Source organism: Oxyura jamaicensis, chromosome 3 (assembly GCF_011077185.1).
Source record: "Oxyura jamaicensis isolate SHBP4307 breed ruddy duck chromosome 3, BPBGC_Ojam_1.0, whole genome shotgun sequence".
NCBI lineage: Eukaryota > Metazoa > Chordata > Aves > Anseriformes > Anatidae > Oxyura > Oxyura jamaicensis.
Window position 1 is genome coordinate 25,816,404 of NC_048895.1, and position 27,972 is coordinate 25,844,375.

The following is a 27,972-nucleotide window of genomic DNA, read 5'->3' on the forward strand; positions in this document are numbered from 1 at the left end:
GGAAAACTCAACCAGCCTCTCCCGCAGGCCCCGTTGGTGGGCTCCCAGCATTAGGGAGAGACTTTGCTGGCTGCCTTCCTCCGAGAAAGTACAAGCCTGCCTTCTCCCTTTGCTCTGGGGAGCGAAGCAAGCTGCCAGCAGCAGTGGCGTACTTTGGCAGCACGCTGCTGCTTCCCGACGAGGAGGGTGGGAGAGCAGCAAGCCCCCGGGCTCGCTCCGGGCTGCCTTTTCCCCGTGCGCGGGGGAGAAATCCCGCTCCGCGCGTCGTGACGGCGTGGGGCGGCGGCGGTCCTGGTGCAAACTGTTTCCAGTTCGGGGCAGAAGTGTTTTCCAGAGCTGTTTGCTTCTTCTGGGAGGCCTTGTTGTTGTGCTCGCAGGAACGAGCTTGATAACACACGAGCCACTTGGGAGCAGAGGGCTCGGCAAAGGCCGTGCTTCTGGCCCGGATTAAGCAAGGCAGCTCGGCCTCCAGCTGGGGCGCGTGTTTGTTTGCGGGGGGATGCGCGAGCTGTGAGCAGCTGAAGTGTTGGTTTCGTGCTCGCCTTCATCACCTGCCCGGCTCTGCCCAGAGGCCACGGGCTGGTGTTGGCATCGCTGCTGCAGGCGGGGGCTGAAGCACCCTTCCTGAGGTGGGAAATGGGGTGAAACCCCACAGCTGGCTTGCAAGGGGTGATGTTTCGCAGCCCTGAGCCGCTCTCACGTCCAAGCACCGTGCCTTGCTCGCCTCGGGCCACCTGCTTGCGCACGGGAGGACACCTCTAGACCTGGTCCTGCAAATCGGTGCTGGCTGGGTGAGGATCTGTGCGCCGAGAAGCAGCCAGGCTGGGGCTGCCATCCTCCCCGCGTCCCCCCGGGCACCCTGCCCGCCTCCTGTCTGCCTGCGGTCACTGATGGCTGCGCTCGGTGCTAATGGGTTTTAAAGCCCACGTCTCCACCAAGAGAGACAGCTCAATCGAGCCGTGCCAATTCCAGTCCTTGGGAGTGTCGTTAGGAGCAGAGCTGTGAATTAGGCAACATTTAATCCGGTGCCTTGGCGATGGTAAGCGCTGTGTACCCTGCTGCTGAAAGCCCCGGGGCGAGGCAGCAGCTACACCCACCTGCTCCTCAAGTGGAGACTTACTGGAAAATTGAGTAGGAAGGAGATGTTGTGGTGCTTTTCCTCCCAACAGGGTCCGGGGCTCTTAATGGTGCTGAGAACCTTGCTACCGGCTCCTGGAAGCCCAGAGGTGGCTCGAGCGGGCACCGGCACTCCGCACCATGCACCAAGGAGTCCCTGTGGGACTGGTTCTCGTAGCGTTTAGCTAAAATTGGCATTTATAAATAACAGTAACAGCTTAACGATGCTCGAATGTGAGCTGTGCTGCCGAGCTGTGAGTGTGACCTCTCGAGGGGAAACGCAGGGCCCGAGCCAACGCGGCACCAAGGTCCCCACGTCTCCCACGGGAGCTCGTAAGGCTCCGTAGGCAGCAGTGCGGCCGATCTCACAGCTAGAGGGGTGATTTTAGACATCCCCGAGCAGGCGATGCTGCAGCTTTCCACTCGGTTTTCTATTTTTCCCTTCCCTGTGTATTTTGAGGTGATCTTGGTTGGTGTTTTTCCCTTAGTGGGGGAGGGAAGGGAGAAGAGATAAGCACTTTGTGCTGCACTTCACCCAGAGCAAGACCTTCCGGTCCGGAGATGTTTAGGGAAAGCAGGATGGGGAAAGGCAGGCCCCTGGGCTTGGATCCATCACTGCCTGCGAGACACGCCAGGAGCTTAATTGGAGACGGGAGCTTTTAAATTTCATTTGACCTGATATGAATCTTACACTTAGTCCAACAGCCTCCTGCCTTGCTGTCCAACAACGCTTTCTGCTGCTCGCTCCGTGTGCTCAGGGCAGCCCGCGGGCAGACCCCGGGAGCACAGGACTGCGATAAATGGGTCCCACCGGCACCAGCAGAGCTCCTGCAGCACTGGTGCTGCCGGGCAAGGCGGCGGAGAGGCCACTTCACCGGGGTGACACGCTGCTGTGCTTCAGAAAGCGCCGGTGGCTGTCTCTCCTGTGTCACCGCTGCCTTTTTTTCCGGCTTTGTGGACTTTTTGCTTACACATAGAAGTTTGCAGTATTTGAAATGAGAGGATTGTTGTAGAGCATCTTGCGAGAGTTAGTGAGGATGGGGAACTGCACAGGCACCTGGGGGGGTTAACTTCCAGTTTTAATGTCTAAGCCCAACTGATGGCTGTTTACAGAGTTTTCCAAGGAAGTTTATCAGTGCAGAAAACACTTTGGCAGTCAAATAAGGGGTAAGCTTACAAGCTGCGGCCACCTCCCAGGGCTGTGACTTATAGGTGAAGAGTTCCAGCAAGGAGGGTGGTGTGTTTGAACCAGTGGCCAAACAAAAAAGATATCTACAGCCACCCAGGAGCCCAGATACGAGCTGGGGTTTGCATGTACACCCCTTCACCACGGGACAAAGTACCTTCAAGCGTTGGCGTACCTTGGCACTTAAGCAAAAAAACAAGTAGCCTTTGAATGCCAGCTATCTATACCGATCGATTAATGCGTAAAAAAAAATAAAATAATAATAATAATAACCACCTCCCGGAGCCGGTGCCAGCGGGGAAAGGGCCCGGAGCTCCCCGCTGCTCGCGCTTTGGCCACCGGGCGCACGGCGCGCCCCGCATCCCGGGGAGCCGGGGGGGGACCCCGCGTCGCTGCGACCCCCGGGGATGGGGACAGGGCTGCGGAGCACGGCTTCCCGCCCCCCATGCCCCGCCGGGGGGCGGAGCGGGAGGCGGGCCCGGGACGGTGCGGAGGTCTCGGCAGGGAACAGAGCGGCGTGGAGCTGCCGAGCGGCGGCGGAGCCCGGCCCGGAGCTGGGGGCGCCGCAGGTGGGTGCGGCGTGGGGGGCTCGGGGATCGCCGTGGCCGTGGGTGCCGCGGTGGCCGTGGGGAGGAGGGGACCCCCCCGGGGCGTGGGGACCGCGTGGCGCATGGAGGCAGCGCACAGCCTGGCCCTCTCGGTGCCGGAGGCGACGAAAGAGGCGCCAAAAAGCGACTTGTGGCGAGGAGAAAAAAGGGGGGGGACGGCTTGCAAGCGGCTGGGGGGGCGGGGATCGCGGGGGGAGCGCGGCAGAGGGCTCCCTGTCGGGGGGATGCGTTCTGACATTCCCCCAAGCGCTGCCGGGGCCACGCGTGGGGCGCGGAGCTGCCCCCCGTGGGGATGCTGTGCCTCTGCCCCCCGGGTGCTGCTGTGCTCTCGGTGTTTTCCACCCGCCCGGCCTCCCACGGCAGCTCCGAGCCCCTTCCCCTAACTGATTTTAGGAGCGAAGGGGAGAGCGAACCGGTGCGTGGTTTTGGGGCCACGAACCCGGTTCCCGGACACGAGTGGGTGCTGGATTTCCCCGGGGGTGATGCGTGGGCCCGTGAGTGATGCAGTCATCCACCCGTTGCACAGAGCTGCAGGAAGGCATGCAGGCTGCACCCCACGTGCCACTGGGCCCCACGTGCCAACAGGTCCCCTCGGCTGGTGGTCCTCCGCCAGGAGCCCCAGGCCGTGGTGGTGGCAGCTCCCGCAGGAGGAAACGCTCCCGCCTGGCTGTGGGATGCGGCAGCAGGTTTCAACAAGTGTTCTTCTGTTCCTGGGCAGATCGGCTGCGTTAGCAGAGCCTGGCGCAGGCAAGAGCATGGGGAGCTCGGCGTGGAGCCCTTTCGTGCCGTCCTTCCCATCCCTATAGCTAAACCCGAGCCTCTCGTCGCTGCTAAGCACAGAGGCTGGCCAGGCTTATACAACATCTGCCTCGGAGACAGGCTGTCGGCTCGTGGGAAGGCGGCGGTGGCCAAGCCCTGGGGCTGTGGGATCGCGGACAAGCGAGCCTGTATCCTTCAGCCCAGCGGATTCCCCAGGGCTGCAGGCAGCAGGAGGAATTTGTATAGCTGTCGGCCACAGCTGGATGCGCTTCCTTGCAGCTCCAGAGCAGGAAGGAGCTCGGCTGCCCCACGGTTGCCTGTTGCGAGCCCACACAATTGAGGAGACTTCTGTGGATGCTGACGTGGGAAATCCCACTCTCCTCTTGCACCTCGTCCCGGCCTGGCGGCATCGTTTCCGCTCCCCAGCCCCTGCAGAGCTTGCTCGGGGCACAGCTGTGAGGGGATGCTTTTCTCTTGGGTTGGTCTCAGATCTGAGAGCATGGACACCACGCTCACACCCTCCTGAGCTCTCCTGGTCCCATCATTGCCTTTTGCTTCCAGAAAGGACAGGTAGGCTTGCTCTCAGCTCCCTGAGACTGTGTTTGTGGAGCAGAGGACCTGTCATGTGGCTCCAGGGGCTGTGGCATAGGTGAATCGCCAGAAGGTGATTTGCAGAGTGGCTGCCCTCTGGGCCAGCACAGATGAGAGGTAGGAGCTGTGCCAGGTACCTGGAGTGAGGAGGAGGAGAGCAGAGGATGAAGATGTCCACCTCAGCCTGGCCCAGCAATCGTGGCCCTGGCACACAGGGCAGTAGGGTACCTCCGTGCTGCACTTGTCCCTGCCCAAGGTGCTTAGTTTGTTTCACCATCCGTGTGCTCACAGCATCCCTGTGCTCATTATCACGGGGTGAGATGTCCTTAATGAGTCCTGTTCTCTTTGAAGTTGAGCCATGGGCTTTGTTCTTGACCTGTGATGACCGGTCTCCCTCCTTGTTGTGGCCAGGGAGGAAGCCGGGGTGCGGAGGACGAGGCACACCTTGGCCCGGCACGGCGCCCTCCTTGCTTTGTCCTGATCCTCTCAGCTCCCTGGGCAGAGGCAGGGCTGGATCCAGCCTGCTTGATCCAGCCTGCTAGCTGGCAAGGTGCTGAGCCTGGAAGCCAGCGAGCACCTCCGCTGCTTTCACCAGGAGTCCTTGGGAGTTGTTAAGGAAACTGCAAAACCTGCTTTTATCAGAGCACTGTTTTTTTAGCAGAGCACTGTTTGCTTGCCTTTGTTACCAGCTCAGTACTGACCCCAAAGTGCAAACTCCATGCATATTCCTCACCTCTCCCCCAGCACCGAGCTCTTCCCCTGTCAGCCTAGCACTAGCCCATGCAGGGTAGCGAAGAACCGCAAGCTCTCGTGGTCATCCCCGTGCTAATCAGTGTCCCCATGCCTTTTACTCATGTGCCGGTGAGCTCAGGCACAAAGCTGCAGGCTTTTGCACTTGGGCAGGAGCCAGGGTTTCAACGGGCATGCAGCCCTTGGGGTTTGGTAAAGCAGTGTGAAGGCAAAAAGGGTCCCTGCTCCTGTGGGAGGAGTGGAGCTGCTGTGTGAGAGTAGTGCTGGCCCTGCACTTGTGATGTGGGACGCAGGCGGTGTGCAGGACGTCACTCTTGGTGATGTTTTGGTCCTGCTCTGGCTGGGAGCAGGCTTTTCCCTGGTTTTGCCACTCCCTGAGGAAGCAGAGGCTCAAAGCAATGGGTCCTGCGGCCAGCAGTGGCACAAATCGGTGAGCCTGGTGCTCTGCATACAGAGCTTGAGGCTGTTTGTCAGCCTTTTAGCCAAGCTGTGGGCGCGTGCAGCTGGGCTTTGCCTTCAGGAGAGCAGCTTTTGAGGCAGACAGGGAGCAGAGACTTCGTGTCTTCCTGCTGGGTGACGGAGAGGCAGACAGCGGGAAATCAGGCTGATCACCTCAGCCTTGCGTTCTTCCCAGCAGTGCCGGGGGGATTTATTTTAGTTCATTTCCTCTAGGACTTGTCAGATGGGAAAGCACCTTGCTGTGATATTTCCAGCGTCTCTGTTGACAGCTGGCAATTTGCTGAGCGAGCAGCCCGGGGAGCTGCAGAGGGAGGCACGTGGGGGACATGGCTGGGTCGGAGCAGCGGGAGCAGAGGGGCGTGCAGGGCTTTGGGGCGTGCAGCTTGCCTTGAAGTTTACTTGTGGATACCCCAGGAGCTCAGGGCCGATGGGGAGGCTGGCACGGTGTGGCTGTGCCTTTCCAGGCCGTTGGGATCTGCAGGTGTTGTGTTGCGGTTGAAGATGTTGCGTTGTCTCGATCCTTGCGCCATCCTTGTGAGAACGGAGGCATTCTCCATTAACCATGAGCGGCAGGCCGTGCTGGCAGTGCTCAAATTGCAATTCAGCCGAGCGATTAAGGAGCAATCCGCCCTCCCCTGCAGCTTCTCCTTCATGTCTTCACACCTGCTCCTCGTGGTGGCGCGAGGCGGTGTGGCCGAGCCACATCAGGAGCCACATCAGAAGCTGATCAGGAGCCCGGACAGGGCTGCTACCTGGGGCAGCAGGAATGGGGTGCCTGGGTGATGTGGGGAAGGAAGACAGATCTTATCGCAAAACCCTAAAAATAGATAGGGCTGCGCCTCGCGCAGCGGCTCTAACCATTACCCTCCGTCATCCACACCACTGGAGTGAATAAGAGAAGCGAACCCCAGCGCCACAAAGTGCCTGGCTACCTATAAACAGGCGCGAGTTGTCTGCCACCTGCTGTCCCTCCCTTCCTTTGGGACGTCGTGAAGCCATCGCTTCAGCCTTGTTCAGCCGGTGGGCCGCTTGTCCCGCAGCCGGGCTGTTTGCCGTGAGTCAGGCCTGTGTGAGGGTGGGAGGTTTATCCTCTGACTTATTCCCTCCAAAGGATGCGTCTTGAGACAGTGACTCTCTCTGGCTGCACATACACCCTTGTTTTTGTGGGGACGGCTGTGGCAGAATGCCCTGTCCCCGTGGCAGAGCCGCCGTGTCCCCATCCATCACAAAATGGCCGCAGCCAGCAGCTGAGGCGGGTTCAGGATGTGTGGGGCACGGCCGCCATCCTTGGCAGCTGGCAGCGGCACCGTGTGGGATGCGGCAGCTGCCAGAACCTGCTTTCCTGCCCGGCATCCCGTTTCGCAGCAGGGCCGTGCCTGTTTCATGCCGAAAGTAGCGGTCAGACAGGGCCTGTGTTCCCCAGCCGGCCTGTGGGCACCCAAAATAGCCCGTGTATTTCTGTCCTGTGGTGAGGGAGGAAGCTGCTCCGTCACAGTGCCACCCATGGGCGGGTGGCCTCCTGAGGTCCTGCTCGTGTCCCCCATGCTGTCCCCTGAGCCCTGTCCCTCCGAGGTGCCCTGTGGCTCCCCAAGGTGGAGCTGAGCGATGCCGTCTGCACGGACAGGGCTTCCTCGGGAGCAGGCTGAGCGTGAGCCACGGGGCAGCTGCTGCACAGAAGAGGTGTGCCCGGCCATGCCCCTGGGCTCTCACCTGGGCTCTGCCCCCCAGATGTCCCCGTGGTTGTGTGGGGCCCTGCCTGCCATGGGGGTGCAGGACAGCCTGGGCCTTGTGTGGTGGCACGGCTGGGCTTGCCCTGCTCTTCCCTCATGGCCGTCCCGGTATGTGGTGGCCCGGGCTCCCAGCTGATTTTTGCATTAATGGTGTCCTGCCCCTTCTCCCTGTAGGGTTTTCTTGATTCAGGAGCGGAAACCTGGCTTCCTCCCATTGTGCCTCTTCCTGCTGTGGCCCCCGGGACGACCCCTTTCCCCTAGCATCCCCCCATGGCCCTTGGGACCTGCGGGAGGGTGGACCTGGAGATGGTTTCCTTTAGGTTCTGTGGAGGGGAGGCTGGTGCCCGAGGTGGAGGCACCTGAGCAGCCAGCTCGCTGCAAGAGCCCCTGCCAATCCCTGTCTCCGCAGACAGCTCCCAAGGGCAGCTTATCTCTGTCTCTCTGATGCTGGCTCTATCTGGGGAGCTCCTTCTCCCTGCGCAGCAGTGACGTCCCCCCCTAACTGCTGCCCTCTCCGGGCACCGTATCTCCTCTCCCACCCCCAAACCGCCGTCCTTGGAGCCAACGACAGCTCAGATACTTGCGGGGCTGTACCACCGAGGCGGTGCTGTCCCCAGAGCACCGGCTGCCCTGCGTGGCCCGAAGTGGCCAGGACGCAGGGGCTGGGACCACCCTGCCCTTCTGGTAAGCTTCTTGCCATGATCTTAAAAATGTTCTCCTGGGCAATGAGGGGAAAGGCCACTGGCCTTGGGGTGCAGCGTTTGCTGGGATGCTGAGCAGCAGCACCCGTCTCTGCTGTGTGGGTGCCTGGAGGGGTTTCTCTGGCTGCGGACCCGGCATTGGGGCACTCACTGCATCTGTGGGGCTTCCCTCCCGCTGCTTGGCTTCTCTTGCTCTCTGTATTTTGCCAGCTCTTAGGAAGGACTAGAAACCCGCTCAGCATCCAAGGTGGAGAGGTGGGGACCCATGGCCTTGGGGTGGGGGAGCTCAGCGATGGGGAAGAGTGCCAGCAGGGGCAGTTTTAGGGCTGGCCGTGCCCCATCAGTGCCACTCTCCATCATGGGAAGCCTTCAGGGGCAGCCCATGCCCTGTGCGTTGGGGAGCTGTGGCCAGGGGGAGGAATTTGTGGGCAGCAATGACCACGCGTGGTGTCAGCGCCGTGCAGCCCGGAGCTGCTCCTTAAGGCACAGCGAGCAACCTGACGCCGGGCACGTAAAAGGGGCATAATTGCCAGGTGCAGGACAGCGCGTGGCTTGCTTGTCAAATTAAGGACATAAACGGAGGGCGTGAGAAGAGCCTTTCCAGATTAATTTACACACCCGGGTGGCTTCACCTGCCGGGGGCCCCCGGGGAGGCTCTCAGGGCTCCTTGAACCTTCCAGATAAGGGAAGTGTGCGCAGTTCAAAACACGCCGCAGGGCTGGACGCTCCCCCTTCGCCTCCCCGCACCACCCGGCAGCTGAGATAAGGGCCGGGGCGGCTGCGGGCAGCGGGGACATCCCCGGTGTCTCCTGCTTGGTGCTGAGCCTGAGGGGCGGCTGCAGGAATCCTGTGTGAGTGCTGCAAGCCTGAGGGAGCGGGGCTCAGTGTCCACCCTTCCTTTTCTCAGTGGATGGATAAAGGGAGCAAGGTGAAGCAGGATGCAGGCCAGAAATGCTCCGGGAAGTGTTGAGGAGGTGTAATTGCCACACACTGTGCAGAAACCTGTGCAGGGTGAGGCTGCCTGAACAGGGTGCCTTTCAGGAGTATTTTCTGCCTGCCAGCGCCTTGCGATGCGAAGGGCAGCAAGGCAATGGGGACGCCAAAATGCTTCACCGAGCTCCTTCCTCCAGGGGCAAGGGCAGAGCAGCGATGAGGGAGCGGGGGCTGCAGTGAGCTGGTTTGCATATAGAGGCAGGGCTCAGAAAGGAGAACAAGTACAGTAGGAAGTGTTACCAGCTTGCTGGTGGAAACGGCTCGTAAAGCACACAGGGAGCAGAAAGCCAGCCACAGGCTGTTGGAGGGGATCAGAGGAGAGGCCACAGAAGAAAAGCCAAATGAAGCTTTTGCCTCTGCTCTCCAGGAGAGCCTGAGCAGTTGCTTCCACGCTGCATCCTTCTGTCAGGGGGCTCAGCCAGCGTCCGAGAAGCCTGGAGGAAGGCTCATAAAACAGACAAAGCGAACGTTGGAAACGTTCACCAACAGGAAAGGGAGGATGAAACAGCCCGCTCGTGTGTGCGACGTGTGCTCCCTCATTCACTACTGCCCCAGCCCTCAGAGACAGGGAGGGGGGAAGACGTGACGCTGATTTCTGAGAAGGGCTGGAGGGAACTTCGGGGAAAAGCCGGCTGGTAAAGCTGCTGTGTGTACCGCCCGCCTGCCTGCCGAGACCGTAGCAGCCAACCGAGCCCGTGAGCACGTGGTGGGGAGCTGCCAGGTGCTGGGGTTCCTACGCGGGCACCCCAGGCCCCCGAGCTGGGCGAGTGCTTCGGAGGGAGCCTGGGCTCATGGTGGCCGCACGGCTTTCCAAAACGCATTCAACGAGGTCTTTTAGCTCAGTTTTTAAGGAAGCTGGCTGGGCAACAGGGAAGGTCCTTGCATGGCTGGGTAATTGGTTCAAAAACAGGAAGCAGGGTGTAGGAGTCCGTTTCTACAGGTCAGTTTCTGCAGTGCAAGGAGATAGTTGCGTTGAGCTCCGTGCTGTTTCAACACTGTCATGAGTGACCTGGAAAAGGGAACGAGCACTGAGCTGACAGAGTTTGCCTGATGCTATCGAATTACCCAGGTACATGAGGACAAATGCCGGCTACAAAGAGTACAGAAGAGCATTGCAACACCAGGCAGCAGGCAGATGAAATTCAGTTTAGATAAATATCAAGTGATGCACAAGGGGAAATAATAGTCCCACATCTGCAAAGAGGATTACACACTGAGCTGGCCACTCACAGCAAGACCTGGGGCTATTTCAGATAGCTCAGTGTGCAGCCAGAGTCACTGAGTGCATCAAATCATTAAGAAAGAGCCTTTGTCACTCTTTGCAAGTGACAAAGGAGCAACAAAGCAGGAGAGCCTCATGCCATTGTTCAAATCCATGGCTCACCCACTTGTAATGTGGCCCCCTCATCTCAGAAAGGGTTTGGGAGAACGAGGAAAAAGATTTGGAGAAAAGCAACAAGGAGGATCAAAGGCAGAGCTGTTTCTGTATGACTAAGTGAGCTAGAATTTTTCTGTTTGGAAAACATGATCTGGGGTGGCTAGGATCCACGCCTGGAAAGTCATGGCTGGCACGAGAAGGGGTCTAAAGTGTGTCCAGGCTTTGAATCCGAGAGTGAGGGAGCCTAGGCAGAGCCGCCCTTGGAGGTGCCGTGCGGCGGAGGAGTTCCTTGCTGTGGGAAGGAATGCTGCCCTCACTCAAAGGGCTTCTGATTTGCAGGGGAAGTGGAAAATTTCACAAAGCGAAACCTCTGTGTGTTACAAAACACATAACAAGGCTATCCGGCTGAGGGGAAGTGTAGTATGGAGGCTGAGAGAGCAGTCAAGGATGCATGCTTGTGCCATTCTCATGCATTCCTGCATTCCTGGCGCTGACCCTCTCAGACACCGGAGTTGGAGCTGGCCGGGCTCCGTGCTGACCCAGGGCACCTGCCCTGCTTTTGCGAGGGCTCACGTTCATCCCGGTGCCGCAGCGAGGTGCGCAGCCACTAACACTCATGCCTCTTGCAAAACGCACCATGTTTGCTTGCGGCTGAAGGCGGAGGCACGTGGGACATAAATGACTCCAAACGGAGGGACCGGCCTCGCAGCCTGCTTCCCAGCGCCGCGGCACGGCCGGAGCAAGGTAGGGGCGCCTGGTGGCCTGGCTGGAGATGAGATCTTGACGCGTTTCCCATCCTCCAGCTGAGCCAGCGGGGTTTCATGTGACTTGGTTTCATGGGACCTCCATGCCCGCAGGTAAACCCCGGCAGCCCCAGGTCAGCCTTCCTGCTGTCGCAGGGACAGAAGCGGGGAACGGGGCGATGCCTGGGGAGGCAGCTGGCCCTGCCCCGTCTTGGCTGCGCTGGCAGGAAGTGCTGACCTTATCCCTGCAAAGCGATCCGGCGCGGCAGGAGGATGCCAGGGTGCTCGCCGGAGCGCCTGCCAGCAGCCCCTTGGCTAGGGACAGCAAGGGTGGCACACAGGGCTTTTCTTTAAAGGGCTGGTGTTTCGGGGCGAGGCTCAGAGCATCCCCATCCATCACCCTGAAGTTGCTCCGTAGAGTCGGACGCGCTCTTTGCTCGCTGTTGGTGAAGGTGCCAGGAGCTGAAGGAAAGGCGGTGTGTGGGAAGGGAGGGGTGAGGAAGCCGCCAAAGTAGGTGACAAACTGCCGCCTGCAGGCGTGGCGGTCCTGCAGTGCCAGTTTTTCTGCAGAGCTTGGGCGTTTATGTCACATCCCTGCCCTGGGCTGCCAGGCTGGGCCCAACACAATAGCTGTCGCCTAGCGTGTGCCTAAGCCTTTGTGCCAAGCAAATGGGCAATTAGAATTGTGCTCTCTCTTGTTTGCATGTGGTCAAAGGGGATAACTTCCTGCTTGCTAAGCCCGTCCTGCTCTGCTCCTCATCCTACGTCCTGCTCCTCATCCTGCTCCTTCCGCTCACGGCACTTCAAAGGAGATGGGATGGCCAGGAACAAGATGGATGTCCTCACTCCGAGGCCCCGCATCACCTGCCTTGTCCCGTGCCCTCCGTCACAGCTGGTGGCCGCGGTGAGGTCCTCAGGAGGTGGCAGAGGTTGGAGAGGCACTGGGCTCCATCCCTGGTCTGTTATTGTCGGGTTGCTCTCCATCTGTTGTGGGGTTGCTCTCACCGGGTCGGTGCATGGTTGCCACCTGTTGCTTGTGTTGGTTTGACCTCTTCTGTTTACTGTAGGGTTGTTTGTAAGAGTTGGCAGCTGGATGCATTTCCTGCCGTAATGAGCACTGACCCGAGTGCCCCTTGGCAGCGAACTGGCTCTTTGTGGAAAAAAATTAGAAGGCACTTAGCAAAGTGAGACAGAAAACAAACAAAGCAGGCAGGAGGCTGCGGCCGGACAGCTGGGCATCGCCCGCTGAGGTCAGGCTCCTGACGCAGGGATGCTGGCGCTTTGCGGACGGAAGCAGGAGGTGTTGGGGAAGGCAGCGTCAGGGAAGCACCCCCAAAACCCCGCTCCTGTCCCCCCTGCATGCTCCCTGCTGCTGGCAGCCCCGCGCCACCTCGTGCACGATGCCCTTTGCCTGCTGCCTTCTCCTGGGCAGCGGGACCCGGGCCGTCTGCCAGCCCTGGTACCCGACACCTCCTCTGCGGGTGCCACCAGACCCACATGGCCCCGTCCCCGTGACCTGAGCCGGGGCTGACGCTCACCCCCGGCAGCAGGGGGGGCACGTGCCGCCTTCAAATACTCCGGACCCGGGGGTAGGATCAGCAACTGGGGCCTGCCAGGCTCTGTCCTCCCCAGGTATGCGTGTGCCATCGGTCCCTTCCCCAGCGGAGCCGGGGGTTTGTCTAGGTAAGGGGTGGCTTGTGAGGGCTTGCTGGGGACCTGCAGGGTGAGCTGGGGCTCTCCTGCATGTTTTTTGGGGACAACCAGCGGCCTCGGCAGTGTTTCTGCATGTGGGGGGTAGCAGTGACGGTTGCAGGCAACCCCCCTGCTAATCCAGTGCCAGGGCTCGGGGTGTCTCCTGCCTGCAGGGACACTGGCAGGCTGCCACAGGGGGATTTTTGGGAGGGGATTTTCCTGTGTTTCCTCTGGAAGCCCTGGGGCAGCTCACAAGGGCAAGGAGGGAGCTGTCATATCCTGCGTGGGAAGGCAGAGGAGCCTGCAGGCTGCTGGTGAGGCTCTGGGTCCCTTGTGGCACGGAGGTACCGCACTTCTCCCTCGCCACCTTTCTCTCCGAGGCGAAGGGCGCAAGCCGTGCCCAGAGGCGCTCCGTTGCCTTTAAGGCAGGCTGACCTCGCGCGGACTACAGATCCCGGCATGCTGCATCCCGCCAGCCCCCTCGGCCGCCCTACCTGGCAGGCGGGCAGGGTGCTGCAGGCAGGCAGGGATGCTGCAGCCCGCGGCCGCGCAGGAGAGGAGGGAGGCGAGGCGGGCGGCCGGCGGGGGGCATGGCCGGGGGGCCGCGGCGGGCTGAGCTCCGGGAGCCCCGCTGCGGATGAAGCGCCCTGGGAGAAGTGGCCGCGTACCCCATGCACCGCCCCGAGTGGAAAAGGACAAGGCAGGCCTGCGGGTGACCCCTCTCTGCCCGAGGGAGAGGGAAGGGGGACAGGGGACAGGGGATGGGGTCCGGTTTCCAACCTGCGGGGGGAAGTGATGCAGGGTGGCAGCAGGGGCCGTACTCGTGCTGGGGAGGGGAGGGCAGATGCCCTTGGCTTGCCCAGGAAAGGGCTGCGAGAGCCCTGGGGAAGAGGCAGTCGGAAAAAGGTTTGTGTGGCTCTGGTCCGAGAGGCCACCGGACAAAACGTGTCCTTTGTCCCTCTGTACCCCAAGCACTGGAAGGATGTGGGGAGGGCGTGGGGAGCGGCCGCAACCCACTGCGCATATGCTTTGCTCGCAGCCTGGGGATTGGGGGCAGAGCTGCAGGCTCACAAATCCCTTAAGAGCCCGCAGTGGAGTGGCAGGCAGCCGGGGTGGAGCAGCGTGGGCATCTCGGGAGGGCAGGTTTCCCTGTGGGAGGACAGGCTGTGTGCCCTGAGCAGCAGCACAAAGCCCGCAGTCACAGCACCTCTGCTACGAGCTGCGAGCCACAGCTCTCCCACGCTGCTGGGCTGCGCTCCTGCCGTTTGCTGGCTCCAGGCAGTCCTGCGGAGCGCTCAGGCACAGCCCCCGGGGTTAAAACCAGCGCTGCCAGGCCCCTGCCTGGCCTCATGGCCCCATAAAATCCTCTGTTTGCTTCCCAGCCGGAGAGCCACCACGAGACCTGCCGGGCCCCGCGCTGACCCTCGCTGCGTAAGATGACAGCAAGAGACGGGCCACAGGATAGGTAATGCCGTGCTGCGGCGTGGGCACGGGGGCACACGCAGGATACCAGGAGATCTGGGGGGGCAAGGGGGGCCCACATCCAGGGGGGACCCCTGGTCCTGCGTGTTTACGGGGCTACAGAGCTGTAGGATGCCAAAGGGCCCGTGTAGGCTGAGCCCCTCGGGAATACTGCACTGCTGACAGCCAGCAGTGGTTGTGGGAGAGGCTGGGAGCAGCAGGATCCGTCCCTGCCCATGGAGTGCACTCCCTGAGAGGCTCCATCAGTTTTTCCACAGAAAATGGGCTGTAAACATTCCCCGGTGCTGGGGCACGGCCCTGCTGTTCCTGGCTAGCGTGCCTCCCTCCCTGCTCTGGTAAGGGTCACTGCGCATCCTCCTCCTGGAAACCCTCCCATGGCCACTTCTGCTCAGGGGAGCCCAGGCCAGAGAGGGAAACAATGCCTTGTGCTCTCCTTCGCCGTGAATCTCCTCTGCTTATCGAGAGCACTGGTCCCACAGACAACACCGGGTTGTGAATTTCATACTCCTCCTCCTAGTGCCTCCCACAGTGGGCTTGGGGACAGCCAGAAGGGACGCCTGTCCCCTGCCCTGCGTGCTGCTCCACACCGCTCTGTCCCCTTTGCAGGTACAAGGCTGTCTGGCTGATCTTCTTCATCCTTGGCCTGGGAACGCTGCTGCCATGGAATTTCTTCATGACCGCCAGGGAGGTGAGGGCTTGGCGTAGCACTGATCGTCCCGTGCCACCTGTGGGGACCAGGAGGGAGGCAGAAGTGTGGGTGACCTGGGTGGGATGCGTGGCGCTGAGGTGACAGGATGAGCCCTGGGCTGGGTGTGGGGTGGGGGTGGGGGACAAAGATGGCCTGGGGAGGCCTCACAGCACTTCCATCTCCTCCCGGCTCCTTCCCTCACAGTATTTCATCAGCCGCCTGGCAGACACAGAGAACATGAGCCACCTCGGGAACCAGACCGGTGGGGCTGCCTTGTCCCACTCCTACCTGCAGTCCATGTTTGACAACTTCATGACTCTCTGCGCCATGGTGCCCCTCCTCGTCTTCACCTGCCTCAACTCCTTCATCCACCAGCGGTGAGCCTGGCCCCATCCTTGCCCCTGCCAGCCACCACAAGGCTTGGCTCAACACTGAGCCAAACTGCTCGGCCCAAAGGCAAAACGCCGGCCTCCCGTGCTGTGCTTTGGCTGGGACTCCTGTGGGAGAGCTTCCCAGGCCTCCAGGGGCTGGGCTTTCCTCACCGAGACCCTCTCTTGCAGGATTCCCCAGCAGATCCGCATCTTGGGCAGCCTGGTGGCCATCGGGCTGGTGTTCTTACTGACCGCAATCATGGTGAAGGTCGCCATGGAGCCTCTTCCCTTCTTCGTCTTCACCATGATCAGCATCGTCTTCATCAACTGTGAGTGAGGCACCAGGGGGAACGAAGGGGGCATGGCTGGGACTGACCTCTGTGGGAGGAGAGCATGAACCCCAGGGGAAGGGGAAGGATGGGGACCCTCCCTGGCCCCGTGGGGCCGGAGCACTGGCTCCCCACAGAGGTGCAGAGTATCCTTGCCTTTGGTTTCTCATTTCTGCTCGTCTTTCCCCTCGCAGCCTTTGGCGCCATCCTCCAGAGCAGCCTCTTTGGACTGGCGGGGCTCCTGCCTGCCAACTACACAGCTCCCATCATGAGCGGGCAGGGCCTGGCAGGCATCTTTGCTGCTTTGGCGATGATCTTCAGTATCGCCAGTGAGTAATCCCTACCCTGCGGGTCACAGGGGCTGCTGGGGTCACACCAGACCCTGTTGGGGTGGGAGGTGGTAGCACGGTCTCACTCCTCTCCCCCTCTTCATCCTCTTCCTTTTCTCCCTGTCCCTTCCCTTCCTGCGCTGCCAGTTGGCGCTCAGCAGCCAGAGAGCTTCATTGGCTACTTCACCACGGCGTGCGTGGCGATCCTGCTGGCAATCTTCTCCTACATCCTTCTGCCTCGCACGGTAAGGCTTTGTCCTCGTGGTGGGGAGGAGTGTGGGGACACGGGACTAGAACCTTGGCCCGATAGCGCCCCAGCCTTGGCTCCTGCCAGCCTCCGCCTCCTGGGTCAGGGCAGGACCTCCAGCGTCCCGAGGGAGCTCCCTGTGGTACTTCCCGCCTCAGGTACTCATGGTATCCCTGTGTGGAAACGAGCCCTTGGGTGAGCGGGGAAGCATCAGACACAAGAGGAATAAAAGCTTTGCCCATCTTGCACGATCTGCTGTGATCACACAGCGCCAGGTGCCAGTTCCCTGGCAGCCTTCTTTCTTCGTGCCCGAGTGAGCTCTCTGGCTGTGTCTCTACAGGATTTCTTCCGGTACTACTCCATGAAGGACAAGACGGAGTACCACGTGTACAACGCAGAGCTGGAGACCAAGAGAGACCTGATTAAGAAAGGTGAGGGGCTGAGAGGGGGAAGAAGAAGAGCTGAGAGGAAAGATAAGACAGGACTGAATTAGGTCTGTGCTTTGCGGGGTCTGCTATGCCCTATTTTTGTCTCTCCCTACAGATGAGCTCAATGGGATGGAGCAGAATAACTCAAAGATCATCCCTGTCCACAACCCTGACGAGAAGTCCTCGGTCATCGCCATTTTTAAGAAGGTCTGTGAGCTGCCAGCAGCCCCTTGTGTCAGGAGATGGACACGGGGCATGGGAAAAGAGACCAGCCCTGCACTGCTCTCTTGCCCTGTGTTTGCTACCAGCCTCTTTCTTTCATCTCCCCAGCTCTGGGTCATGGCTGTGTCTGTCTGCTTAGTCTTCACCGTCACCATCGGGGTCTTTCCTTCCATCACAGCCAAGGTGCACACTAGCCTCGGAGAGGGAAACAAATGGGGTAAGTGTGGCCAGGCGTGGGGTGGGCGAGGAGGCAACTGGCAACAAGCCAAATGGGAGGAAGGAAAGTGGGGCTTGTGAAGGAGGGCCCAGGGCACCCTGGGCCCCATTGATCTGCTCCTCCTCCTGCAGGTCTCTACTTCATCCCTGTCTCCTGCTTCCTGATGTTTAACGTCTTTGACTGGGCAGGACGGAGCCTCACTGCCCTCTTCACATGGGTAAGCAAATGCCCGGGCGCTCTCCATCACCCCGTGGCCACAGGGGTTGCTGGCCATGGCCTGGAGGAGGAGGGTGGCACAGAGCTGCCTCCTGCCCTGGCTTTAAGTCCTAAGCAGAGATTTATGGGTTAGAACCAAAAGCCACAGCGTTGTCCTGTCCTCCTCCCACCCCCTCTTTCAGCGTGGCTTGGATGAAGCTGTCTCCTCCATTCCAGCCTCTTTGTAAACAACCCTTCACTCCAGCTATGCAAACAGCCAGGCAGGATGGCGGCAGTGGAAGAGGGTGAAAGGCAGGGCAGCCCAAAATAAAACCTCTGGCCCCTGCAGCTGCTTTAAAGAGCCCGGTCCTGGGAGCAGAGCGGAGCCGTGCACGTCCCCCCAAGCCCCGAGCCCCCTTGCTCTCATCTCCCCATGCGTGGCTCAGAGCAGTGGGCGAGGAGGGGGGCTGTCCTGTCTGTGTCTCTTCCTGCCCCTTCACCCACCCCCCAAGCGCCGTTTCCCCTGCATTGTTTGGGCTGTTTGTTTGGAGAAGCTCCTCACAGCGGCACGCAACGCGGGGTCCGTCCGGCCCTGGCTGTGCTGGGCTTCTCTGCAGCCCGGAGCCTCTTCTCCCCGGCCACCGCTGCTGGCTGCCTTGGCCACCAGCCGCCTTGTCTGTGGCGGTGGGATGACCCAGCAGGAGACGTTTCCAAAACAGCGCTGTGTGGAAAGTCTGACTGCCTGTGGTTTTGGGCCTCGTTTCCCTGGATGGGGCCCTCCTCGCTGTTCTGCAAACAAAACAGGCAGCTGCTCTTGCTGGTTTGCCCGCAGGCACAACGGTTGGCATAGCCTCCGCCACGTGCTCAGGAAGCGTCCCTCAGCTGCCCCGGCCCCGGAGGGCTGCCACCTCCAGGGTCTCCTCCGACCCCGGACCGTGAAGTCCTGTCCAGCTTTGCTCCTCCAGGACCTCTCTCAGGATCTGAGGAGACCGTAACTCGGTCCGTGCCTTTCCAGCACTGTCCGAAATGGTCCCAGCGCAATCCCTTTGCCATATTGCTGGATCTCACCCCGCTTGGCTGGGGGAGGGCGTAGGAGGCTGGAGAGCTGGTCAAAGCCCAGTTTGCAGGCTCCGGGGTGCCAGAGGGGATTTACCTCAGCCGGCCTTGTCCTGTGCAGCGGTTTGCAGCAGGAGGAGGTTGCGTGTGCGTGCACGAGGCTCTCCTCACTGCCCCTTGTTCCAGAAAGGGCTTAGCAGTTACTCACAAGCCCAGCTCGGTGTTTTGGCTCTCGTGCTGCCGGTCTCCAAGTTAGCTGGGACGGGACTTTCCAGACAGTAGCCAGACCCGGTAGGACTGGTGGTGTGTCCATCTCTCCTCTGCACGCTGACCACCCTGTCACGGCAGAGCAGCAGCTGACACAGCATGTCCCACCGAGGTGAACTCCGTCCCTGTGGGGGAAGTAGTGCTCCCCAGTCACAGCCCTGCTGATGAATCCGCAGCGGTCACAGCTGCTTTGGCCTCTTCCTTCTTTCGGGAACCAGAACGCACCATCTGCAGTCACTCTCTCCCCTCAAGCTACATTCCCATAGCTGGAGGTCCCCAGAGCCTCGTGCTGCTGTGGGTCTGCGGCACTTGTCTGCTCCTTATCCCCTCTGCTCCCTGCTGCAGCTGGTGCCTGTGGCAGCGAGAGCCTGCTTGTGAGCGACACGCTACCAGATACCACCAGGGCTGGGGACAAAGAGAGGGGAAAGCACTGCCAGCCTGAAATAGCTGTCAATGCTGCTGGGGCAGCCCTCAGAGCTGGGTGCTGCGTGCTAAGGACCACAGGCAGGAGCTGTGGGTCCGGGAGCCTTGCGCAGAGGGGCTCAAGAGCTGCCTTGCTCCGTCCCTTGTACCAGCTGGTGATGCTGCGCTTTGTTGCAGCAGGAAAATTCGGCAGCTTTGCCCTCTGCGTGGCTCCTCCGCAGCCGCAGCGCAGCAGGGACAGCCTCTGTAGCCCTTGCTGCTGTGCCAGGGGACGGGGAGCAGCCACCTCTGAGCTGCTCAGTGCCCTGTGTTTCTCCCCCAGCCTGGAAAGGACAGCTGCCTCCTGCCAGTGATGGTGGCCCTCCGCGTCGTCTTCATCCCCCTTTTCATGCTGTGCAATGTGCAGCCCCGGGACTACCTGCCTGTCATTTTCTCCCATGACGCCTGGTACATCATCTTCATGATCTTCTTCTCCATCTCCAACGGCTACCTGGCCAGCCTCTGCATGTGCTTCGGGCCCAAGTGAGTACGAGCTGGGGACGGGGGAGGAGCTGGTTATAGCTGCGGGTGCCCCGTGCACTCTGCCTCTCCTACAAGCCCAGGGTTTGGAGGCAGGCGCTTGGAGCGAGGCGGGATTTGTTCTTGCCGGCCTCCTGCTGTGAAGGAACACAGCCTCTGCCTCCTCGGTGACCTCCTCTCGCCTCTCAGCAGAGCTGATGCCAGGGCACGGGGCGTGTCCTGGAAAGGGGTCCAACTCCTGTTTCTCCCCTAGGAAAGTGCTTGCCCACGAAGCGGAGACAGCTGGAGCAGTCATGGCGTTCTTCCTGGCGCTGGGCTTGGCCCTAGGAGCGTCCATCTCCTTCCTGTTCCAAATTCTCGTCTAGCAGAGGCACCCAAAGGGTGCAGGGACACCGAGATGGCTCCGCATCCTCCTCCGAGGCCCTGGACACCTCAGTGCTGTGGGGAGATAACACCTCACGCCTGCCCCTGCCAACTCACACTGCCATGGCAGATGTTACACCCAGGGACGGTTCCACTCCTCCAGGGTTGGCCTGGCTCCTGCCACGCTTGGCCGTGTGATGCCTTCAGGCCTACGTGCCTTTGCCTTCCCCATGCCGTGTGTAAGACTCCTGGGACCTCGCCGAGGTCCAGCCACCTCCCGTGCCGTGCAACTTCCCCAGCTCAAGGCCGAAAGCCATTCTAAACCTCCTTATCTCTGACAGGCGGAGTCGAAGCCTAGCATCCAGTGTTATTTCCCCTCTTGCCTCCATCCCTAAGGCCCCTAGTGGCTTGCTCCCCTCTCCTTCCAGCGTGCCTGGAAGCATCCCATGCCACCATCATCTCCTACCAGAGAGAACTGGGGCAGCGAGAGCCCCAACCACCCCCAGTAGCCCAAGGGACACAGACACCCGTGTGGTGTGACCGAGGGCCACCCCCATGACTCAGTCTCCATGCTTTGCTTCCTCCCTTCTCTCCTTGCCTTTGTTCTCCCCCACAGATCCCACCGTTACTTTCTTTCCACCTCCCACCCGTGTAACAGGAGGTCCCACCTGCAGACAGGATAGGGGGTAGCTCCCCCCAGCTCCCTGCCTGCCTCTCCCCTCCCATGTCTCTCAATGTACCTGTACATTGCCCATTTTCTATAAAAAGATTAAAACCTGTGTCCGTCTCCACCACTGTGGGGGCTTCCTCACAGCATCCTCCTGGAGAAACTGGCTGCTCATGGCTTGGGCTGGGTTGGAAACTGGCTGGGCAGCTGGGCCCAAAGAGTTGTGGTTAAATCCAGCTGGAGGCCGGTCACTGGTGGAGTCCCCCAGGGCTCGGTACTGGGGCCAGTCCTCTTTAACATCTTCATCGATGATCTGGATGAGGGGATCGAGTGCACCCTCAGCAAGTTTGCAGATGACACCAAGTTAGGTGCGTGTGTCGATCTGCCCGAGGGTAGGAAGGCTCTGCAGGAGGATCTGGATAGGCTGGACCGATGGGCCGAGGTCAACTGCATGAAGTTCAACAAGGCCAAGTGCCGGGTCCTGCACCTGGGGCGTAATAACCCCAAGCAGAGCTACAGGCTGGGAGATGAGTGGTTGGAGAGCTGCCAGGCAGAGAAGGACCTGGGAGTGATGGTTGATAGTCGGCTGAATATGAGCCAGCAGTGTGCTCAGGTGGCCAAGAAGGCCAACAGCATCCTGGCCTGTATAAGAAACAGTGTGGCCAGCAGGGCTGGGGAGGTGATCGTCCCCCTGTACTCGGCTCTGGTGAGGCCGCACCTCGAGTACTGTGTTCAGTTTTGGGCCCCTCGCTACAAGAAGGACATGGAGGTGCTTGAGCGAGTCCAGAGAAGGGCGACGAAGCTGGTGAGGGGCCTGGAGAACAAGTCCTACGAGGAGCGGCTGAGGGAGCTGGGCTTATTCAGCCTGGAGAAGAGGAGGCTCAGGGGCGACCTTATCGCTCTCTACAGGTACCTCAAGGGAGGCTGTAGCGAGGTGGGGGTTGGTCTGTTCTCCCACGTGCCTGGTGACAGGACGAGGGGGAATGGGCTAAAGTTGCGCCAGGGGAGTTTTAGGTTGGATGTTAGGAAGAGCTTCTTTACCGAAAGGGTTGTGAGGCATTGGAACAGGCTGCCCAGGGAGGTGGTGGAGTCACCATCCCTGGAGGTCTTTAGAAGACGTTTAGATGTAGAGCTTAGGGATATGGTTTAGTGGGGACTGTTAGTGTTAGGTCAGAGGTTGGGCTCGGTGAGCCTGGAGGTCTCCACCAACCCGGCCGACCCTGTGATGCTGCCGAGGACGCACCCGAGCCCTGGGGGCGGCGAGGGGCTGCGAACAGCCGGAGCGCCCCCTGGCGATACGGCTCCCCTCGTGCAGGGCCAGGACCCCACAGGCCGCCCCCCCACCGTGCCCGGTCCGCTCAGCCCCTCGCAGCCCCCGCAGGCGGCCGAGCCCCCTCAGCAGTGTGGGACCCAGCGGCCGCCCCCCGCCCCTCTGGAAGCCTCTGGAAGAGGCCCCGCACTCCTCTCCGCCGCCGTGCTCCTCCGCCGCCTCCCGCGGGAAGTAGTCCCTCGCCCCCCTCCCCCGGCCCGCCGCCGTTAAACGAGCTCTGAGGGGGGCCCACCGACAGCACCGCCGCTCCGTGCCAGGTGAGAGCGGGGAGAGGAGGTACCGCGGAGGCTGCCGATATACGAGGAGAAGATAAGGGTCGGGAGGCCGTGGCAAGGTTCCGCTGAGCGGCGGCTGGAAGCAGCGCGATCCGTGGCCGTTTTAAGGCGGAGGGAGATGCCGGCTGGGGCACCGAGACTATAAAAGGGCGGCGGGGGGGCGAGGGAGGCTCTTTGAGGAGAACGATCGCAGCCGGCACGGTGAGGAGCGGGGCTGGGCCTGCACGCCCCGTCCCCCCCGTTCCCTTCCCTCCCGTTCCCCCCTAGCGCCCTGTGTCCCCCCGCAGATGCCCGAGATGCGCGGCGAGGAGGAGGCGGAGACGTTCGCCTTCCAGGCGGAGATCGCCCAGCTCATGTCGCTCATCATCAACACGTTCTACTCCAACAAGGAGATCTTCCTGCGGGAGCTCATCTCCAACGCCTCCGACGTGAGCAGCCCCTTGTCTGCCGGGGGGCTGGGGGAGGCTGGGGGCCCTCTGGGGGGAAATAGGTGGCTCGTGAGGCTTGTGGCGGTGAGGGGAGGTGGGTAGCGAGCAGGGAGGCAGCAGGAGCCATCACCCTATCCCCTAGGCACTGGATAAAATCCGCTACGAGAGCCTGACCGACCCCTCAAAGCTCGACAGCGGCAAGGACCTCAAGATCGACATAGTCCCCAACCCCCGGGACCGCACGCTCACCCTGGTGGACACCGGCATCGGGATGACGAAAGCTGATCTCATCAACAACCTGGGCACCATCGCCAAATCTGGCACCAAGGCCTTCATGGAAGCCCTGCAGGTGGGTTACACGGGGCTGTGCGGGATCCCAAGGGCCTGGGCACAGTCTGGCATTGTATAACCTCAGCCCTGCTGCACTTCTGGCTGTGGGAGCTGCTGGCCTCCTGGAATGTGTTTCTCCACCTCTATAGTAGCAGGGAGGTGCTGAGGGTAGGGCTGGCTGCCTGCTGGCACTTGTTCCTTAATGCGTGCATAGCGATGCAGTTCTTTGTTGGCTGAATCAGTTGCACACACTTCCTGTGTCCTCTCTGTTCCATTAATGTTTCTCCACCTCCACAGGCTGGTGCAGACATCTCCATGATTGGGCAGTTTGGTGTGGGTTTCTACTCTGCCTACCTGGTGGCCGAGAAGGTCGTTGTCATTACCAAGCACAATGACGATGAGCAGTATGCTTGGGAGTCATCAGCTGGGGGCTCCTTCACTGTCCGGAGCGACCATGGTATGTGTTGCACAAAGCCAGGTGCACCTTGCTGCTAGATACACCCCTTTCCCTGGTGCTCCATAGAGCTGGGCTGTCCTGTTAATCACTCTTGTTAATTTTGGGATACCAAGCAGCGGTTCAAGGAGTTAGTCCCTGTTGTGCTCTGCCCGTTAACACAGCGCCCTGAAGCACACATCTTTGTCCTCTCACGCCACAGGTGAGCCCATCGGACGAGGCACCAAAGTGATCCTGTATCTGAAGGAGGACCAGACGGAGTACTTGGAGGAGAGGCGAGTCAAAGAGGTGGTGAAGAAGCACTCCCAGTTCATCGGCTACCCCATCACGCTTTATGTACGTAAGAGAAAAACTGGGGGGGGGCTGGGAAAGCCGGAGGGAGGAGTGAGGGGGGCTGAGAGCAGGAAGCTGCCAGGATAGAAAAGCTTCCAGCTTCTATAGCTAGAGGTAATATGAGGCTGGGGGTTAATTGGAGGTGAAATACTCAGCCATGCTGTTGGACTTTTATTGGTGCAGCTGGAGGTCATCCAGGCCAGCCTCAGAGAGAGGAGGGTTTATTGCCTGCTGTTCTCTTGAGCAGTTCTTGGGTACATAGATGCTGGAAGGGCTTTGAGTGCTGCTTTGGTAATAAGCTCTGTTTCAGGTGTTGCATGGGTTGGGCCTTGTATTATACCCAGGAGAACACCCATGGGGAAAAAGGATTCCTACTGGTGTTTGCTTGGTGCCAGACCTGGGCTCGTGGTCCTGATTGTATTGTCCCTTCCTCCACAGCTGGAGAAGGAGCGTGAGAAAGAGATCAGTGATGACGAGGCAGAGGAGGAAAAAGGTGAGAAGGAAGAGGAGGAGTCCAAGGATGAGGAGAAACCCAAAATAGAGGATGTGGGCTCTGATGAGGATGAGGAGGGAGACAAAGGCAAGAAGAAAAAGACCAAGAAAATTAAGGAGAAATACATTGACCAGGAGGAGCTGAACAAGACCAAGCCTATTTGGACCCGCAACCCTGACGACATCACCCAGGAAGAGTATGGCGAGTTCTACAAAAGCCTCACCAACGACTGGGAGGACCACCTGGCTGTCAAGGTGGGTCCTGGACCATGCTAGCTTCCTGGCAGAGACGGGGGGGCCTTTCCAGCATGGACCCAAAGCCATCACTTCTGTTGTGCTTCAGTACGGAGCTGAGGGCTCCTGGGCCCCACTCAGTGGTGCCCGAGCCTGAACTGAGTCCTGCGCAGGTGTGGGGTGGGCAGCGCCCCCCTAGAAGCAGGACGGGGATGGTGGGCCTCGGAGAAGTATGGCTTCCCTCTCCAGGCCTGGTAGATGACAGAGCCCCAGCATGCTGAGGGCAGCAGCGGGGCTGAGGAGAGGGAAATACCGGCTGTTTGCATGCTGTGGTCCCTGCTGTGCCCCTCTGCTGTTCCCAGTGCTGAGGAGTGGCAGTTCAGCCTGCCCTGTGTGGGTCCTGTGGGAAGGTGTTGAAGGGGAGCTCTGAGGCAGCATTTTTTGTTCCTGGCCCCACAGCACTTCTCCGTGGAAGGGCAGCTGGAGTTCAGGGCCCTGCTCTTCATCCCGCGCCGTGCCCCTTTTGACCTCTTTGAGAACAAGAAGAAGAAGAACAACATTAAGCTGTACGTGAGGCGGGTCTTCATCATGGACAGCTGCGATGAGCTCATCCCTGAGTACCTGAGTAAGAGCCCCCTTGCCCCAGCCTCCCGGTCTGAGCTGGGCCCCCACACCCTGTGGTACTGCACCCAGCAAAGAGCAGCTGGCTGAGGCACCAGCTGGTGTGGGGGCACAGCAGCCAGTATCTCAGCACTTCCGGGGTGAATCTGAGAGATCTTAACCTGACTCTTCTGTTTCCTTTACTCAGACTTCATCCGGGGTGTTGTGGACTCGGAGGACCTACCTCTGAACATCTCCCGTGAGATGCTCCAGCAGAGCAAGATCCTCAAGGTGATCCGCAAAAACATCGTGAAGAAATGCTTGGAGCTTTTCTCGGAGCTGGCAGAGGACAAAGAGAATTACAAGAAATTTTACGAGGCCTTTTCCAAGAATCTGAAGGTGAGAACTAGGCCACTAGAACCGTGCCTGAAGGAGGGAGGGCCCTGTGACCTGTCTGCCTTAGGAAGAAGGTTGTTCCAGTACCATGTCTTCTCTGTGTGGGGTGTTGGGGTAGAGGGGGTCTCAAAAGTGCCCCAGAGAGCTGCTGTGTGCAGCTGGTCCCTTTAGCTGCCCTCAGCCTAGGACTGATAGGGTTAGGAGATGGAGGGTTAGGTGATGGTTGTGTCCTGGGGGTGGCCCAGGCGTATGCAAGTCCCATCCTAGAGACCACATGCATGTTTTCCACCCCCAGCTGGGCATCCACGAGGACTCGACCAACCGAAAGCGCCTTTCGGAGCTGCTGCGCTACCACACGTCCCAGTCAGGCGATGAGGTGACTTCCCTTTCGGAATACGTGTCGCGCATGAAGGAGACCCAGAAGAGTATCTACTACATCACAGGTGAGCTAGCTGTACAGCAGTGGGGCAGATCACCTGCTAGCGCAAACTGGAAGCAAACGTCTGCTGCCAGTTTTTACGCTGGGGGCTGTGAGAGCGGCGCTGCTTATCGCACCGTCAGCAGCTCTTACATCTTGGTGACACCTCACTTGTAAACCCACAACTGCAGGGGAGAGCAAGGAGCAGGTTGCCAATTCAGCCTTTGTGGAGCGCGTGCGGAAGCGTGGCTTTGAGGTGGTGTACATGACGGAGCCCATTGACGAGTACTGCGTGCAGCAGCTCAAGGAGTTCGACGGGAAGACGCTGGTGTCGGTCACCAAGGAGGGGCTGGAGCTGCCTGAGGATGAGGAGGAGAAAAAGAAGATGGAGGAGAGCAAGGCCAAGTTTGAGACCCTCTGCAAACTCATGAAGGAGATCCTGGACAAGAAGGTGGAGAAGGTGAGAGGGGCGAGGAGCTCAGCCCAGGGCTGTGTCGTGTCCTGGGCCACTCCGTGCTGCAGACGAGGGTCCCAGCTCAATGCCTGCCTCTGATCTCCCTCATCTCCTGCAGAGGAGCCGCTAGAGGAGACTGGAGGTCCCAGCATGCACTGCACCGTCTTGCTCTAAGCAGCCAGGCTGCAGGCGAGGGGCACTGACCCAAAAAGTGCATTGATGGGAGAGGGTAAGTGTGGGAAACGCGTAGTGGGTGCTGAAGGTGCTGGCTGAGCTGTGCAGACTTCCGTGCGGCAATCCCGGAGCTGCTCCGGAGGATCCCTGCTTGCTTCGGGTCGTCCCCAGGTGAACCTGGGGCGGTGACATGGGTTGTTGTTTGTTGTGGCTGGGCCCGGTCTGGGGCACGTGGGGACCTTGCTCTGCTAACCTTTGGCCGCCTTGCCAGGTAACCATCTCCAACCGGCTGGTCTCCTCGCCCTGCTGCATCGTCACCAGCACCTACGGCTGGACGGCCAACATGGAGCGCATCATGAAGGCCCAGGCGCTGCGGGACAACTCGACCATGGGCTACATGATGGCCAAGAAGCACCTGGAGATCAACCCCGACCACCCGATTGTGGAAACCCTCCGTCAGAAGGCCGATGCCGACAAGAACGACAAAGCTGTCAAGGACCTGGTGGTGCTGCTCTTTGAGACTGCTCTGCTGTCCTCTGGCTTCTCCTTGGAAGATCCTCAGACTCACTCCAACCGCATCTACAGGATGATCAAGCTGGGGCTGGGTAGGTGACCTTGCAGCTCCTCGGGCCTGGAGAAGACCGTGGACCGGGCTTGAGCCTGTTGTGGGTCTCCTCCTAAGGGGTTTTCTGTGAAACTGCCTGTCCCAGTCCCTGTAAAGGTGCTGACCACCTCCCTTCCTTCTCCTCTCCTCAGGTATCGATGAAGAAGAGGTGACCACGGAGGAGCCCAGTGCAGCTCCCGCCGATGAGATCCCCTCTCTGGAGGGAGATGAAGACGCATCCCGCATGGAAGAGGTGGACTAAAGTAGGGGGAAACCTCCTGTGTCTCCTGCCAGGCCTCCTCCCCACCTCACCTCTGTTGAGAAGGGGGGGGGTCTGATCCCACCAGCTGCTACTGACTCCTTGGTGGTGTCTTGGATTTATTTGGTGGGGGGGGGAAGGGAGACACGGTTCCCCGTTTGTCAGTAGTGAGTGATTCAGGCAGCTCTAGGCGTGCCTGTTCTTGTGTCTTTCTGCTTGTGTAGGAGCCACTGATGGGGAAGGGAGCTGTGGGTGGGGGCAGGCTTCCTCCCCCACCCCGTGGGACCCCACGGTACCACTGGGCATCAAACACTCCCCTTGCCCTGGCGAGTGGGGAGAGCCCTTCTGAGCTGCTGCCTCCCCAGACCCCCGGAATAGGATGTCTTCTGGTTGGCTTGGTTATTTTTCATGTACTTTTCTGATGTTTTGTTCTACTGGAATTAAAGTACCAAATGGACTTGGTTTACACCGAGGGGTCCCTCGTGTTTGGAGTCGGTGGCCGAGCCCTGCAGGGCCTGTTGTGCAGGTAGGTGACACGGGCCCTGCTGCACAGGGGTCACCCCCAGCTGGGCAGCAGCTCAGCCAGAGCCCCGCAGCCCGGGAACAAACGTTTCCAAGCTGTGCCTGTCAGCTGGGCACGCTGCGCCAGGATATGAGCACATGCTGCTGCGGGCTGGTCTAA

At 60.2% G+C, this 27,972-nt stretch overlaps 3 protein-coding genes across 8 annotated transcripts in view; all 3 read left to right on the forward strand.

Moving 5' to 3' along the window:
* The window catches only part of LOC118165343 (spectrin beta chain, non-erythrocytic 1-like), a 16,681-nt gene extending 10,367 nt beyond the window's left edge, over window positions 1-6,314 (forward strand). The window contains exon 10 of the mRNA XM_035323355.1: window positions 6,301-6,314. The gene's annotated coding sequence lies outside the window, so the exon portion shown is untranslated. The remainder of the gene's footprint in view (window positions 1-6,300) is intronic.
* SLC29A1 (solute carrier family 29 member 1 (Augustine blood group)) overlaps window positions 1-20,631 on the forward strand; it is a 25,703-nt gene extending 5,072 nt beyond the window's left edge. For 2 of the 6 annotated variants that reach the window (XM_035323346.1, XM_035323349.1), the window contains 12 exons: window positions 14,116-14,171; window positions 14,795-14,876; window positions 15,081-15,253; window positions 15,437-15,576; window positions 15,771-15,905; window positions 16,053-16,150; window positions 16,493-16,583; window positions 16,696-16,787; window positions 16,911-17,019; window positions 17,151-17,236; window positions 19,283-19,482; window positions 19,733-20,631. In XM_035323346.1, coding sequence (XP_035179237.1) covers window positions 14,143-14,171; window positions 14,795-14,876; window positions 15,081-15,253; window positions 15,437-15,576; window positions 15,771-15,905; window positions 16,053-16,150; window positions 16,493-16,583; window positions 16,696-16,787; window positions 16,911-17,019; window positions 17,151-17,236; window positions 19,283-19,482; window positions 19,733-19,844 — 1,347 coding nt within the window. In that variant the 5' untranslated portion in view covers window positions 14,116-14,142 and the 3' untranslated portion in view covers window positions 19,845-20,631. Of the gene's footprint in view, window positions 1-2,774; window positions 2,872-7,862; window positions 7,884-12,624; window positions 12,647-13,279; window positions 13,406-14,114; window positions 14,172-14,794; window positions 14,877-15,080; window positions 15,254-15,436; window positions 15,577-15,770; window positions 15,906-16,052; window positions 16,151-16,492; window positions 16,584-16,695; window positions 16,788-16,910; window positions 17,020-17,150; window positions 17,237-19,282; window positions 19,483-19,732 lie in introns of those variants that run through there. The other 4 variants (XM_035323347.1, XM_035323350.1, XM_035323351.1 and 1 more) reach the window with 4 other exon arrangements.
* Window positions 20,632-22,298: 1,667 nt separating this feature from the next.
* Window positions 22,299-27,758, forward strand: HSP90AB1 (heat shock protein 90 alpha family class B member 1). The gene is made up of 12 exons (XM_035323338.1): window positions 22,299-22,315; window positions 22,402-22,542; window positions 22,685-22,891; window positions 23,170-23,329; window positions 23,529-23,662; window positions 24,098-24,406; window positions 24,845-25,010; window positions 25,194-25,384; window positions 25,677-25,824; window positions 25,991-26,259; window positions 26,699-27,032; window positions 27,184-27,758. The coding sequence occupies exons 2-12, from the start codon at window positions 22,402-22,404 to the stop codon at window positions 27,291-27,293; spliced, it is 2,169 nt and encodes a 722-aa protein (XP_035179229.1). The 5' UTR covers window positions 22,299-22,315; the 3' UTR covers window positions 27,294-27,758.
* Window positions 27,759-27,972: the final 214 nt, after the last annotated feature.